Source organism: Capsicum annuum, chromosome 6, assembly GCF_002878395.1.
Source record: "Capsicum annuum cultivar UCD-10X-F1 chromosome 6, UCD10Xv1.1, whole genome shotgun sequence".
Classification (NCBI taxonomy): Eukaryota; Viridiplantae; Streptophyta; class Magnoliopsida; order Solanales; family Solanaceae; genus Capsicum; species Capsicum annuum.
The window spans coordinates 220682371-220698043 of NC_061116.1; the positions used below are offsets into that span (position 1 = coordinate 220682371).

Genomic DNA, 15673 nt, shown 5'->3' on the forward strand with positions numbered 1-15673 from the left:
CCATACCAAATACCATAATATCAAACCACAGTATTAAAAATTTCAGTTTGGTATGGTAATTCGGTATATACCATACTATGCCCACCCCTAATGTCATTAGTTCCTTTACTACACTATCAGTAATTCGCCATCGCTGCTATACACCTTATTCTTCCTGTTTACTGACCTTCCTCTATCATCATCATTTTTTTGTTGCTCCATTGCTTTTTTTTTTCATAGTTGATATAGGCGAGAGACGAACAACGAAAAAGACGAATGCAAGGATGAGAGAGAATGAGATCAGAGTTTGTCGGCGGTGAGCCATTTTGAATTCGACCGTGAGAGAATCAAGAGGACCCAAATTAATTCTATCGAATTCTATAATATCATTTTTGATAATCTTATGAATTTATATTTTAATTTGAGTGACGATGTTTACTCGGAGATGACAGAAACCTTTTTAGCTCCATGTTTGAAAATATGCTTATAATTTTCTTTTTATTATCATGTAACATACTTTAAACTAATTTTTTGGACTCACATGACACATGTCAGCATTTTATTCGTCAAATTGCCACGTCACCGCGTGTACTGCACACGTTTTATACTTTTAGTTAATTGTCAAAAAAGTGTTCATATGATCCAAATTCACAGGATAGAAGTATTTAATAGATACAAAGATCAATTGAGTTGTTCAAGTGAAATCTCAAAATAAATTTAAGAAGTCGTCGATGATTTAAGTCAAAATAAAAAAAATTCAAACATATATAAATAATGCCACTTTTCATCAAAGAGAGTTTGAATAGAACTCTCAATTTTACCTAAACCCGCTTCGTATATCAATATTTTTTAAAATAAGATTTTTGGTTAAATTTTAACAATATTTTTGAAAAGTAAGACTTTTGGTCAAATTTTTAAAAGAAAATAAGTACTTCCTTCGTTTTAAAAAGAATGAAATATTTTGACTTGACATAAAGTTTAAGAAAATAAAGTAAACTTTTGAATCTTGTAGCCTTAAATTAAAGTTGTGTCAAATGTATCAAAATACCTTTTAATCTTATGGTCCTAAATATGCCATGTGAAAAGTTAAAATTAAAGTATTGTCAAAAAAAAGAATGAGATCATTTTTTTTGAAATGAACTAAAAAAAAAAATCATTCTTTTTTAAATGGAGGAAGTACTGTGTTAGAGAACAAATGATCAATGAACCATGATTCATTTCCTAACCAGCCACCAAACCAAACAACCCCTAAACGCAATCTTAAAAAGAAAAAAAGGAGGAAAATCCGTTGACAACTTCAAGGCGTAGATCAGTTGGACAGTTCAACAGCATATAAAAACCGTGCCCGCCAAACCCACCCAATTCCCCCCCCCCCCCCCCCCCACGGTCCGCGTGATTGCTTCTTCTTCTTATTTACGCCACTGGTCAAAAAATGGACGAATTTTTTCAATTGAACTTCAATTTCATCAGCTACTGATACATCGGAATTCCCCCCATGGCTTCGTCGTCGGCGTTTCTCACCGGCGAAAGAGCTGTGGTTGCACTCTTCATTGCTCGTATTGTCTTCTCCATCCCTCAATCTCTTCTCTATGAATCTGTCTCCCTTTCTCTCCTGTCTGTCCTCGCTCTCTCCGTCGAGATCACCGTTGATGCATCTTCTTCACTTCCCCGCTTCAAAACCAGGTTAATTTTACTGCAATTATTATCATGGTTTTCTTTTTTAATGTTTGGTCGGGTCGGGTCGAAATATGGAAGGTAGAAGAGCTTGGGAGTGAAACATGTGAAGTTGCAACCACTGCTCTGAAGCTTCAATTTACGCTTTTACATAGTTTTTCCCTTTGATTTATGTTGTAGTTGTTTGATTGAAAATTTGGGGTTGAGCACGGCTAATTTCGGATTTGAGTGTTTTTTTTTTGTGTGTTTGTTGAATGTATGACATAATACATAATCGTGCCCTTAAACTTGGCTTCAGCTTGCGTTTTGGGCGTGCACCTAAACTTGTATAATGTTGAATTAGTAGAAACATGCGTTCTACATGTATTATGCTACGTAGAACACGTGTGTCTACTTGTTCAACTTTATAAAAGTTTAAGTGCTTAAGTGTGCACATTCAAAGTTGGAGGGCACAGATGCCAAGATAAAGGGCAGGTTCATGTATCATGCCTTAAATGTATAGTTTTAGTTTCCTAGAAGAGGAGCCTTAGCATACATGGTTTGAGCCGTGCAAACAGCTTCTTGTAGAAATGCAGGGGGTTGTCCATTATAGTCTTGGTTTCCTTGTACTGTTGATTCACACAGTCTTGGTACTGTTTTTCAGGCCTGGTGCTTCATCAGGGATATTTTTGGGGGCAGTAACACTGCCTGGTCTTATGGTATCAAAATTGATTCAAATGTCAAGAGCAATATCTTTAAATCAAGTTGGAAGTGAAGGTAGAACACTAATTTTTGAGCAAATTGAGCTTTTGTAATTTGAATATTTTTCCTGTCCTTCGCTCCCGAGAAAATACTACGGGGAGTGGACCACAAAATTGCAAAAATAACAAGGCAACCTATGTTGTAGAAATTTCATCCTTATAGTATCACCTCAAAGTTCTTCGTTCTGTCAAATCCAATTCTTTAGTTCCACATTAAAACCATAAGCAAAGCAGAAGAATTTTGCTGATCTCATCAAGATGGTTGAACACAAGTTTCTTGGAATGAATTTTGGTTGTGTTGTGGGAACCCTTAGCAAAGGTGATTCCCGGGAAAGTATTGTTTGCTTCTGCTAATATCCAAGCTCCTTGGTTAGCCTCCACCACTGTTAAAATTCCTCAGATTTAAAAATTTTTACTTCGCAAATGTGTAAACTGTCCGGAGCTTTGAGCTAGAAGTAATTGGTTATACCATTGCTTTAGCATATTGTCTTTACAAAGGACTTCCATGTTCAGCTTTTGGAGAGCATGCCTTTATTTTGATTCAAGCTATCATTTTTGTTGCAATTCTATTCTTTTTCTCAGCCTTTGGGAGCAAAGACATGGATTAGAGCATTATCATATTGTGCTATAGCCCCAACTGTTTTGGCAGGTCAAATTGATCCCATCCTTTTTGAGGCCTCATATGCTGGCTCAGCATGTGATTTTTCTTTTTGCAAGTATGCCATAGATTTGGAAAAATTTTAAAAGCAGAAGTACTGGGGAGCTAAGTTTTTGAACCTTTCTTATGAACTTTGGTGGTTCCATGGTTAGAGTTTTTACCGGCCTCCAAAAAAAAGCTCCAGTGAGTGTTGTCATGGGATCTGTGTTTTGTGTAGTGATGAATAAATACAATAACACTTAGGCAAAATAAAATAACACTTGGGTAAAAAAAGGTACTTAATATTTACCCTCCATCTCTAGAATGCTATGTTCGAACCACTTGAAAAATCTTTGTAAGGTTCTTGCAAGGATAATACTCATTGATGAGCAAACGGAGTACTGTTTTTTTAAATAATAATTAATTCAGGTTAAGCAGTAATGACAGTGAAAGTGCAGTATGAAGAAGGATAATTGTACTGTAAATTGATTAGTTTTTAAGTGCTATTTTTTTATTTATGCAGCTGAGATCTCTGATCTCAAATGTTGTCAAGTTATTTCCAACTTGTGATGTTTCTACATGGAGAAATCCTTTCTAGGAGAGGAAATGTATAATCTTGCTTCTGCTTGTGTTGCTGAGAAGAAGTGTTTTTTTTTTTTTTAAATTGTTCACATAATAGGTCGATTTCCATCAGTCACTTCAATGTATTGGCGAGTTTATATTCAGGAATTATGTTGATCCTACCCTATGTTGCTCGGACTCTTCAAAAATGTTAAGAGGGTGCGTGGATTCGCGAAAAGTAGTGTATTTTTTGAGAATCCGACACGGGTACGGCATCAAAAGTGAAGAGTTCGCGCAACTTAGATCCTACCTTGCCTCACCTGTATGACTGACTTCTTTTAGTTTTTACCTTTTAACAGAGCTTGAAAATCTGCAACTACTGTATTGGGTGACATCTGCAAGTTGCTACACTGTGCTAGCTTACCTCTGCTTCAATTTTTACCATCAATCAGACAGCAAGAATTGTGCTACTTCTCGCTGTAGCTTAAGTTGTGTAGCATTGTATTTTGGAGTCTGCTGTGCGTCTTTTGTTGTGAAATCTCATATTGGTAGGTCAACTTCTCTTTCTTTATATTCACTTGTGATTCATTGTTCAACCTAGTAAGTTTCTGATAGCTGTGCATTCATTAGCAACTCTTGGTGAACTTCTCCTGCAGGGTGGTATACAGCAGCTATCTTATTGTGGCTATTCTCTCATGGATTTGCTGCTGTAAAATTAATTCAGAATATTCTCCATACTTTTCCAGCATGTGCTTCAATTGGTTGGTCATGTTACTATATTTTTTACTTTACTAGATCTCTAGCATCACAAACTACTAATTGCATACTTGATACGAGGGTCCTCTCTGTTGTGCAAAAGTTCAGTTCACATCCAATCTCCACAAATCACAAGTAAACTAAGATTTTCCGAGATGTTGCTATAGACAATATGAAGCAACAATTGTTGATCTGATTCGACGACTGTTTCACTATTAGAACATATGTTATTCCAGACAATCTTGCACTGTTAGAGCATGTTTTAATTCCACACAATATTTAGTTCTTTTTATTTCAGAGATCAGAGCCTCAAAATCATTTGGCATGTCCTATTTACTTAGCTTTGTTTGATGAATGGTCCTCCGGTCCTCTGTGAAGTTATTTAAATTCTTATTTCTCTTTTTAGGAGAAGTGCTGCTGGTTACTGTTGGCCTTGTTATCTATTTTGGTGACATGCTCGCTTGTACTGCTGCTAAGGTTTATTTCTCACATTTTACTTTTTCGGATAGTAGATGATATATTATAGAAACCTAACAAGCAGTGTTTTTTTGTGAACAGTCCCATGGATACTTCACTGCATCTAAGGTAGTGACTGTACCATATGGAATCCAAAGAAGTGAAGTTAGCGTTATTATTCAGGTATTGTACAAGCTGTAGTTTTCTAGACTGTTCTTGGTGATATAGAGTAAGAGGTTTCTAATTCACAGTATTGACCACGAAATGTAACACTATGTTCCAGGGATTGATTATTGGCCTTCTTCTTTTCCCTATGCTATTCAAATACACGCTTCAAATTCTAGAGCGTGTCAGCTTGGTATCTTCTAGTGATACTGCAGATAATCATATAAGGCGATCTTTTGTGTTCTACATTTCCCTTTCGTGTGTTCTCATTATAGCTGTACCATCATGGATGCAGCTTGTTCAAGATTTTCATATTCACCCTTTTCTATGGTAAGCCTTCGTCGAAACTTATTTCTTTTGGATAATTGCACATATTATGCTGCATATTGTTGTTATGTTGCGTGATTTGGTTAATGGAGGTTTAGTGGTTTGAAGGGAAGATTTACACTTTTGTTAGATAATTAGGCTTTTTTAAGTGCAAGCATGTGATGGCCCTTGACAAAAATGTGGAGATTTGATCCTTGATAAATAAATTCCGCATGACCTCTGGTCAGGTCTGTGGGCATCACCCTTGTTATGCATGTAAATTGTAAGTGTGTTATTCTAGAAAGTCAATCTAATTTTCAAATGTTGAATACTGATTAACAATTACCTGAGCACCCAAGATATGAGCACCCATGGTATGAGCACCCAAAGGTATGACCTAGTGGTCAGTGAATTGGGTTGAGTTGAGAACCAGGAGGTCTTAGGTTCAAATCTCATTGGAGGTAAAAACACTGGGTGATGTATTCCTTGCTATCCAAGCCTTGATAGAGAATGTTACCCTGCACCCATGCTAATGGGAGTTAGCTGGTTCCCCGTGGAATTAGTTGAGGTGCATGCAAGCTTGTTCAAACACCATGGTTATAAAAAAAACACATGCATTTACCTATCAGAAAATAAAAAAAATAAATAGTTACCTTAAATGATGCAAGAAGTTCTGTGTGACATCTTGCAAGTAGGTAAAGAATACTTTATTTAAAAGATAGGTACTGAATGCGAAAATAACAGAGCAGAGAAGAACTTTGCGGTGTCTTAAATGGGCAGCTTAGATACTTTGCTTGCTTCTTTTTCATTGGTCTGTCTGTACTAAGTAGTCTAAGTGTTTTTGGTTTTCCTTCTGTATTTGAAGCAAAGAAGAAAAAAAAATTAAATGTAATTCGCCAGGAATATGCTACAAACGCCTAAGTTACAGCGTTGTTCACTTTAATAATGTGGTTCCTGAAGTTATAGGATCACCTTTTGTTATTGGGGTAAGCTCTTGTAATAGCTCTGTTATTCCTACCTTCCCTGGGTGGCTATGGCACTGCATCAGATCATAAGCCACAAAATGTGCCATTGTAACTTGTTATTCTCATATTTATATTTCATCCTCTACTTCCACATAGGTGGCTAGGTTCAGCATTTCAACATTTCTTTTTGGTTCTCACATCTCAATGAACACAAAATTTTAGTTCTGAAGATCCTAAATAATGGTAGAGGCATGACTTTTGAAGCTGAAAGACTCGAACTTTAATGCTTTGGCATATCAAGATTGTGTATAGCTTTTTGCATGTAGCCACCCTTTCTATCTCTCTTTTTTTTTCTAAAAAAACCCCACCTTTTCTATCTAAATCTTGAGCTTGATTGTTTTTTATGGTTAAAAGTTATTTTCTTGGACAACAGCACTTTTTACCTTGACGCATTCACAAGTGATAAGGATTTCCATCTCCTGATAGGATTTGTTTACTAAGTTGTTTAAGAAACTGATTGAATTCATAGCTTTTGCTGGCTATTGGGTCTTCTATGAAACGAAATTTGCAGATCTAGCTCATCCAAGCTCTCTAGCTTAGGTATTTGATATTACAAGTCAAAAGGCATCAAATTTCATTCGGGTAGCTAGGTTAAGCTCGACTTTCAAGCCTCACACCTATGAACCGAGTTGAGCCCATAAGGTTTTGACAGCTCTAGGCTTGTTGCTTCATGTGTCCAACTGGTGAACCATCTGTGTAGAATGGAGAAAAACTTAAATAATCTAAGAGGAACTTTCAATGTGTTCAGCTACCTGCTCTTTCGGTCATACGGTGACTTACTCTCATATCACTTTACTCTGTATTAATCATATATCGTTTACCTCTAGACATATATAAAGTGTTACTATCTTTTGTTTATACTTTCATTTTCTGTGTCTTCTGGTTGCTGCAGGGTATTGGATTTTGTTCTGTCAGAACCGCTTAAAAGGTTGTCACTGTGTATCTATTGGTTGGTTGGTATTTATGTATCAGTTATCCGATTTTATAACATCTCTAAGAGCAGTAAGATTGAGAGGATTCTTCTTCGAAAATACTACCATTTAATGGCTGTTTCAATGTTTGTTCCTGCTCTCATACTTCAGGTGATTTTAGTTGAAATTCTTTAGGCAGTTTTTCTCCTCCTTTTGGGCCTATTATTTATTTTTATGGGAGTTATGTTGACCATCTATATCTTTCTGCAGCCGAAGTTTCTTGACCTGGCTTTTGGTGCAGCTTTGGCTGTTTTCTTGATTTTAGAAATTATACGGGTAAGGTTTCACTGCACTATCATCTTGTTTCTGGATTATGCAATGCAAAAAAATGTTCGAACTAAAAGAATTGGAAAAAAAACATAAAAACAGAATGTCTGTTGCATAGATCAATTAAGGTGGTAAAGATTGCATTCACTTTCAAGCTTATGCACACTTGTCAAATGAAGCCAAGCTTGCCAAGCATATCTTAAGTTCACTTCATTTTGACTTTGATGAAGCTTCTTGATACATTAAGCACCAAACAATCAGTAATATAACTGAAGTCTGAATAGTTTGTTGCACTTACATTGCAGACATAGAAGTATGTAATATGCGACATGTTCTAATGTTCTTTTTCTTTTCTAAGGTTACCTAAGTTCTTGGTAACTTCTTATAATTTCCGGCAATGCTTAAACAATTTATGATGCTTCACAATATTTGTCATGCTTTTTGGGACAGATATGGAGAATCTGGCCCTTGGGACAGCTTGTGCACCAATTTATGAATGCTTTTACAGATCATCGTGACACTGATCTTCTTGTTGTTAGGTTTGAAATGGTTCCTCCATAGCATGGAATTAGTTGCAGCATCTACCTCTTGTCAACTCTAACCATTTGCCTTCCTTCCACTTTCAGCCATTTTTCACTCTTATTAGGATGTGCACTACCTATCTGGTTGTCCTCTGGTTTCAGTGACCGGCCATTAGCCCCTTTTGCTGGGATCTTGAGCCTTGGAATTGGAGATACAATGGTAAAGTTGCTATTCCTTGCTTTTCCTGTACCTTTCTCGATGCACTAGTATTATCCACTTCGACAGGACCCATTTGATGCTTGCTTGGAATCATGTGACTTTTGCAGGACAATGAAAACCTACCTTACAGTCTCTCCATATTGTTCATATATGATTTCTTTTTCCTCAAGACCTTCAAAATTCTAGTTTTGGTTATATTGTCTGCTTCCAAAATACAAGAGATCCTCGGGTAATTTATAAATAGTGAATTTTTTTTGAAGTTTTTGGAATACTCCACTCAAAACTTTAAGATATCAATTATCTTGAATCTATGTAGACATTCACTTATTATAGATAATTCTGTAACAATGCTCATATGCTTGTGAATACCTTGTAGACTATTCTTGAATCATGGTGTAAACATTATCTCCTATTTTTCTACTATTTATTTGCTTTGTCAGATGCCACAGCCTGAAAGTTGATTGTATGCATGTTGATATAGTGGGTCTCAGTTAGGAAGACAAACCTGCTAAGTTCACCGTTTTATGTATGCTGGTTTTCGGGTTTAAGTATTCATTCTGAAGCACTCCTGAAATTTAGGGTTCAAGCAAGAGAGGAAGTCTAACTTCAGCATGCTTGCAAGTGACAATATCTGGAAAGACAGTAGACAGTTTTTCATTAGATCACCACCTTAAGAAGGATTATATTGATGTCCCCTGATCTCTTGGTAGAAGGCTGTCCTGCTGTTGGCCGGTGGCCGACCGACCTTTGCTTCCTTATTGGTGTTCTAAAAGGCTAGAACAATCAAATGTGGTGACAACAAATTCTTTTGCTTCTGCCCTGGAGTGTTGGCTTGGGGGGGGGGGGGGGGTAATTGCTATAGTGAAAAGACAGGAACAATATTGATAGTTTGGGCAGTACAGGATGAACTTAGAGCTGCTGGATCATTCTTGATCGTCTTTTATGCACTGTAAATTTTAATTGTAATCTTCTATGTAGGCATCAGTGGTTGGATACAAGTATGGGGTCCTCCGCTGGAGCAAAACTGGCAGTATGTCTCTATCCTCTCTTGTTTTGTCATTGCTTATTTTGTATCCCCTCACCATCTGAATTCATAAATTCTCTTTGGTAGAGAAAACAATTGAAGGCACTGCTGCTGGCATAACGTCCGTCCTGGCTGCATGCTCCATACTACTTCCACTTCTAGCTACAACCAGATACGTTCAGGTCTCTCTCTCTCTCTCTCTCTCTCTCTCTCTGTACATGTACAAAGGGGAGTCCGCATTCATCCCCCATTCAGACCATAAAAGTGCCCCCTTAAGTGCGTATTTATGAGAAAAGAAGTTACATGGTCATGCTTCTACCCTATCTGCAGTTATGCAGCTTAGAATTAATCTCTTTCCTGAAGAATAATGAACCTCATTTAATTCCTTGATGGTGCCTAGTTATCCAAATTCATGTCTGTGGGTCTGAATCCTCAAATTAATTTAGGGACTGAAGCATGTGATCTTTGCGCAACCTCACATATTTTTCTAATATAAAAGCCAACTATTGCACCAGGCTGCACTATATGAAAGTCAACGTAAAAAATCTCGTTCGATGAACTTTATGTTTGATCTTTGTTGCTGTATTGGAAATTATGCAGAACTGGTTCTCTCTTCTTTTCGCGGTGACAGTAAGTGGTCTGTTGGAAGCCTACACTGCCCAGCTGGATAATGCCTTCATACCTCTGGTGTTCTATAGCCTCCTATGCCTGTGAACTATCTGCTGCCCTGAACTTTAAACTACTTTGCTGAAAGACGCCATGCGGGTTTTGACAGTGTTTGTCTGAGCACACATTCTTTTTGTAGATATTACTGCTGTAGAGTTACATGACATGTATAATAGGTTCATAGGAGAAAAAGCAAGAAGCTACTCTTTTTGTAATCTAGATGTAGACTGTGTTTCCAGAAAAGGTACAAGTAAAACTAATTTTGAAATATTGTAGTTGTAACTTTTTCCTTTTCCTACTCATCCTCATTCCCATGGTATAGATGTAAATCAATATTACTAATGTATCAAGGGGATAAATAGTACTGGGATATAATTATTATTTCATGTTTGGTGTGTGGTATTAGTTAATATCGGGATTATTTATTCCACCATTTACACCATAGTGATGGAATAAATTATCCCATATACATGGTGGGATAACTAATCTCGAGATAACTAATAGCGGGATTAATTATTCCGGAATAACTCTTTCCCAACCAAATGACGAAAAATATTTATCGAAATTTCCATGTTAAGTACTGGTATTTTGAACTTAAACGAGTAGTAGTTCAATCCTGCAAGTGAAGTAGATAAGAGCTAACGAAAGCGTCTGCTTTCTTACGGTTTATGAGGGAGGCCCCAGGAATTGCACAATGAATTCTTTAACACTGCAAGGGTAACTTGTAGTGAACTTGTTGGACAAGTGTAGATTTTTGCCTATTCTGAGGAAATAAATTGGAGGGGAGAAGAAGAAAGTTCACAAATAAGGGCCCTATGCTTGCCCGTGGCGGACTCAAAATTTAAAGTTCAAGGTTTGAGATTTTAGTCTTTTGAAATTACTGATGTATAAATTAATAGTAGTTTGTACCTCTTCAATGATGCTATATAACTCGATAAGTCACCACCTCAGTTGCATGGATTAAAATAAAACATGGCTAATAGTTGATGGCTTGAAAAAAGCAGTATCACTACCAAACAAAGTTTTCTTAGGATGTCAGCTTAATTCACTTTTGAGTTGAGAGACCCACAATAAACACCCAATAACAAAATTATAAATTGGAAAACTAATATTTCTTCCGTTCTAATTTACGTGACATCTATCACATTTCGATAATCAAACTAGTTGTTATTTGGTCGCGTTTTGTCATGAGCCTTGTGGATATTTTGAATTGACAAATATTGTGACTTAAAATATTTTTTCACATAATTTTTTAGATATGTAAATTATATTTCAATAAGCTTAAAGATTCTATATCTAATTTTACAGCTAAACTAAAAAAGCTGTGACTCTCAAAATCCAAATAATACCACATAAATAAAAACAAATAAAATAGTATCAGCGAGGGAAAAACATATTTACTCATATGCAATATATACCCTTGTAAATAATGAAAATAGGAAAAGACGTTTCTCCCTTGTAAAGTACCATCATGTTAAAATGTTACCCAGAGTACAGACTAATAACACTGTTATTCCTCGCGTGGATTACTAGTTACAAACCATTTTTCAATTATTTTGTTTGTTCATTCAACTTCAGAATAAACTTAACAATACTTCTCCAAAAAATTGGGCCACTTGTACATTAAAAATATCTCTACATATATATCTTCGACATCATTCTTTTGATCATGAACTTTTTGCCCTTTTTACGTCCAATTCATACTTAAATAACACTCCTCAGCTTAGTGACGAAAGAAAGGAGGACGTCTATTTTATCTCGCTCTTTAATTGAAATTAACGACAGTAATCTCTCCTTGCATAATATGGATTTCAAACATTCATGAGTGAATGTGTGTGAATATAAGTGGAATGACTTATCAATCTATCTAGGGAAAAAAGTGTAAAAAATATTTATGCTTTCCCGAAATTTGTAGTTACTCATCCTGAACTTTGCGAAGGTCTTATGACCCCTAGACTATTTTTTACCGTCATTTAACTGGCATATATTTGGCACTTAGACCACTGCGTGTATTTCATGCATACTGAGTGCGTAAGAAAAAAATATTTGATAAGGGGCAAATATATGGCAGTTAAATACGGTAAAAAATAATCTAGAGGGGTCATAGTCCCTGCAAAGTTCAGAAAGTATAAGTATTTTTCGCACATTTTTCCCATCTATCTATCTATCTATCTATCTATCTATCTATCTATCTATCTATCTATCTATCTATCTATCAGTGACCCATTTCTATAATGATCGTCAAAGATGTTCTACTATTTACCAATGAATTAGCGTTGAATTATCAAAAAAAATTGTTAGCTACTAATTATTTAACAACAAAAACATTTGAGATAAAATACTAGTAAGTAGTAATATATTATTAATAAGAAGATTCCATGTGCGCCACAATTTCTTTTAAAATTATATATGCCCTTGTCTTTCATTAATGAACGGGTTTATTGGGGTCGGCAAGAGAAGAAAAAGAAGGGAAAATAATTGACAGTAAATTAATAATGTCGTTTAGAAAAATATGATCAATTATATTTATACACGTGCTTGATTAAAAAAGTTTTTTTTTTTTTAATTAGATAAGTCATCAAACAGCGCGGGGCGGTCAAGTTGTACCACGCTTGTCTTTACAAAATCAATAAGATTGATCCTGTGGTTACTAATTTTGTATGGTGTCAAAAACTTGAAAAGAAAATAATTCTCATGGAGTTTGGACGTTCAGCTGTTCAAGGGAGTTTTGCAGTGATCAAACGGATTACATAAATCAATAATCAATATATGTCACCTTAAATTTCAATTATTCGAGTAAAATTATAGATCATTTTATTATGTTATGATTATGGTTACATAAATCAATAATCAGTATATGTCACTGTAAGTTTTGATTATTCGAGTAAAATTATAGATAATTTTATTTTGTTATGATTATACTTACATAAATCAATAATCAGTGTATGTCACCATAAGTTTTGCTTATTCAAGTAAAATTATAAATCATTTTGTTTTGTTACAATCTGTTGTTTTGATACTATCAAGTGTTTCTTATATTTTTATATCTTTTTTTTCCTGAATTGCTTAGGATTGTTTTGTTTGAGCTGAGGGTCTATTTAAAACAGACTTTGTACCTGAATTAGAATAAAGGTTACCGTATATTCTATCCTCTTCAAAACCCATATTATGGAGTTATATTGGATCTTATTGTTGTTGAGAAATTATTTGAAAACAACTTTAAGAGATTTATGGTACAGTTGAAGACATAATCAAACAAATAAAAATAAAGTTTTTATTACTTAAAATATAATTAAGTAAATAAAATATGTTTTTAAAACTTTGGAAGAGATCTCATTTTATTTATTTGATTATATCTTTAACATGCCCTTAACGTACGTGCGTACTTGGTTTCTTCATGATCCAACACACAAAAATTCAATTTTGCAAGTCAATAAACTCAGTGGTGCATTATACCATGTGTATATTCATCATAAATACATGTACAAAAAGAGTTCTTCTATCCATCTATTAGGTAGGCATTTGGTCATGTAATTAAAAGTGTAAATTTGAAGTTTTAATTTGAAATTAGTGTTGTTTATGTTATGTGGACAAAACTTCAATTTTAATTTAAAATATTGATTTAAAATTTTGATTTCAACTAGCGAGACGTATCGCCAACGAATTTACATTCCGCTCCATTAACCGCCCAAATGCTATTAAAAGGTAGGATTATTTTATTTTAAGTTTGTAATTTTCAATTCGTAAAACTAAATTTAAATTTGATCCATAAATTTACATTTTGCGAAAAAATGTAATTTCAAATTTTGTAAAAAGAAAAAAAACTAATGCTCAACATGAAGAGATTGTTTGTATCGCGTAAGAGGATTATATTAAATAATAACTAGTTATTGCTATTATTGATTTATTAAATTTTCGAATCTTTATCAAATTATATGTACATTTAAAAATTTATAATAATATGTAATCACAATTATTCTCTAAACACTTTTGCCCGCTTTAATAGGAGTATCTCTTTCTTTTAGATCTCAAGATGTAAATGATTATATATATCTTTAATTACTACCATAAAATTTAATAATAAAAAAATTCTTTTTTAAATTTTATGTCCAATCGAATTACTACAGGTGAATGACGAGGGAGCATATACAAGTTAGAAGGGTTATTTATGGTGATGGAACTACACATGAATAATTTGGACCCCCTTCTTTCTTTCATCGCTTTTTGTTCTTTTCCCTACTTTGGATCTACTACATATTTCATTTGACTTGTCACTGCATATTTTTCCAAGAAAAAGTACTACTTTTTGTTCCAATAATTTAAAAATAAAATAAATTATTTTCTATAATAATATATATAAATAATTTAATAGTGTAAAAAGTTTTTACCTTAATCATGAATGTATTAACTTAATTAAAATCTCAGCTGAATCTTTTATGATGATGTCATTTATCTGAATATATTTTTTAACTATTACCATAAGATTGCTATTAAAAGGAAGATAAGTATAATATAGCCTAATATGAAAATCTATTCTAAAACAACTTATCATTATAATAAGACATTATTATAAAGGATGCTAGTTAAGAAGTACTACTCTATTGTTAACAAGCTACCAAGAGAAGGGTAGATAAGAAACAAGTACCTTTAAATTATATCCAGTTGCTATGACACAATGAGAATTTTATTAGCCTTTTTAAGTTCATTTCCTGTAATTTTTGTGTGGTAAGTATGCCAAAAAGATTCTTTTTCAAAATTATTTTACCAAATACGTAAAAGTTTGAAAAAAATTATTCATATACCCACTTAATTCCACCTCACCACCAACTTTTTCAACTTAACAATTTCAGCCACAACTTTTATAATAATTCACTTTAACTCAATGCTTCCAACTTAATAAATTCACCCACAAGTTTCTAATAGTACACTTCAACCCACTCCATCATCCACCATTATATATACAAAAATATCTAGGTTTTTCAAAAATATTAAAAAAAAGAAAATCCCAAAAGCTAAAAATAGAAGGTGGTAGTGAAACTATGATTGCTTTGCTCTCTTCCTAACGGCTCTCTCTCTTCCTCCCTACCCTCTCTCTTGCTCGCACCGGTCACCGGGCCCCGTCGCCGTCGCCGACCGTCGGCGCCGACCCGACCCGACCTTCGGCCACCGGCGCCGACCTCCGGCGCCGCCCTAACGGCTCTCTCTCTCTCTCTAACGGCTCTCTCTCCCTCTTTCTCTCTCCCTACCCTCTCTCCCCCTCTCTCGCGCCGGTGACCGCCGTCACTGACCTTCGGCGCTGACCCGACCCGACCGCCGGCCCCGACCTCCGGTCCCCGGCGCCGACCCCCTTCGCCGCTCCCCGCCACCCTCCGGCGCCGACCGCCGGTTCCAAGCCGTTTCCCCCCCCCCCCGCTGTGCATACCACGCCCCCCCTCCCCCCCCCCCCCCCCCCCCTTCCCTGCCCGTCCTGTCCCCCCCCCCCCAGCGGGGTACACCAGCCCTCCCCCCCACCTCGGCCTTCAGACAGCCAGCCGTCGCCCGGTCTTTAGCCGCCACCCGCCGCTCCGTCTCCAGCAGCCGCAGCTCCAAGCGTAATCCGGTGACTTCTAACCTTTGTTATTTTCGTTATTTCATATTCCATTTTATTTCATTATTTCATATTCCATTCTTAGTATTATGCTAGTAGTAGCCCCTGTACCTTGACT

At 35.6% G+C, this 15673-nt stretch overlaps 1 protein-coding gene and 1 pseudogene across 2 annotated transcripts; both read left to right on the plus strand.

Moving 5' to 3' along the window:
• The first annotated feature begins 1271 nt into the window (after positions 1-1271).
• On the plus strand, positions 1272-10270 carry LOC107875605 (dolichol kinase EVAN). 2 transcript variants are annotated; one of them, XM_016722382.2, is made up of 14 exons: positions 1272-1662; positions 2297-2409; positions 3951-4139; positions 4248-4352; positions 4754-4824; positions 4906-4986; positions 5087-5298; positions 7192-7381; positions 7481-7546; positions 7988-8076; positions 8164-8278; positions 9257-9308; positions 9390-9484; positions 9903-10270. In XM_016722382.2, the coding sequence occupies exons 1-14, from the start codon at positions 1475-1477 to the stop codon at positions 10014-10016; spliced, it is 1680 nt and encodes a 559-aa protein (XP_016577868.1). In that variant the 5' UTR covers positions 1272-1474; the 3' UTR covers positions 10017-10270. The 2 variants fall into 2 exon arrangements, with proteins under 2 accessions (XP_016577868.1, XP_016577869.2); XM_016722383.2 differs by lacking the exon at positions 2297-2409 and having other exon boundaries at positions 1312-1662.
• Positions 2416-3703, plus strand: LOC107875606 (annotated as a pseudogene).
• Positions 10271-15673: the final 5403 nt, after the last annotated feature.

Coding starts and splice junctions, on each gene's coding strand:
- LOC107875605 (XM_016722382.2), top strand. CDS start 1,475: ATGGCTTCGTCGTCGGCGTTTCTCACCGGCGAAAGAGCTGTGGTTGCA. Junction 8,077..8,163: donor ACTGATCTTCTTGTTGTTAG/GTTTGAAATGGT, acceptor TTCCACTTTCAG/CCATTTTTCACTCTTATTAG. Junction 9,485..9,902: donor CTACAACCAGATACGTTCAG/GTCTCTCTCTCT, acceptor GAAATTATGCAG/AACTGGTTCTCTCTTCTTTT.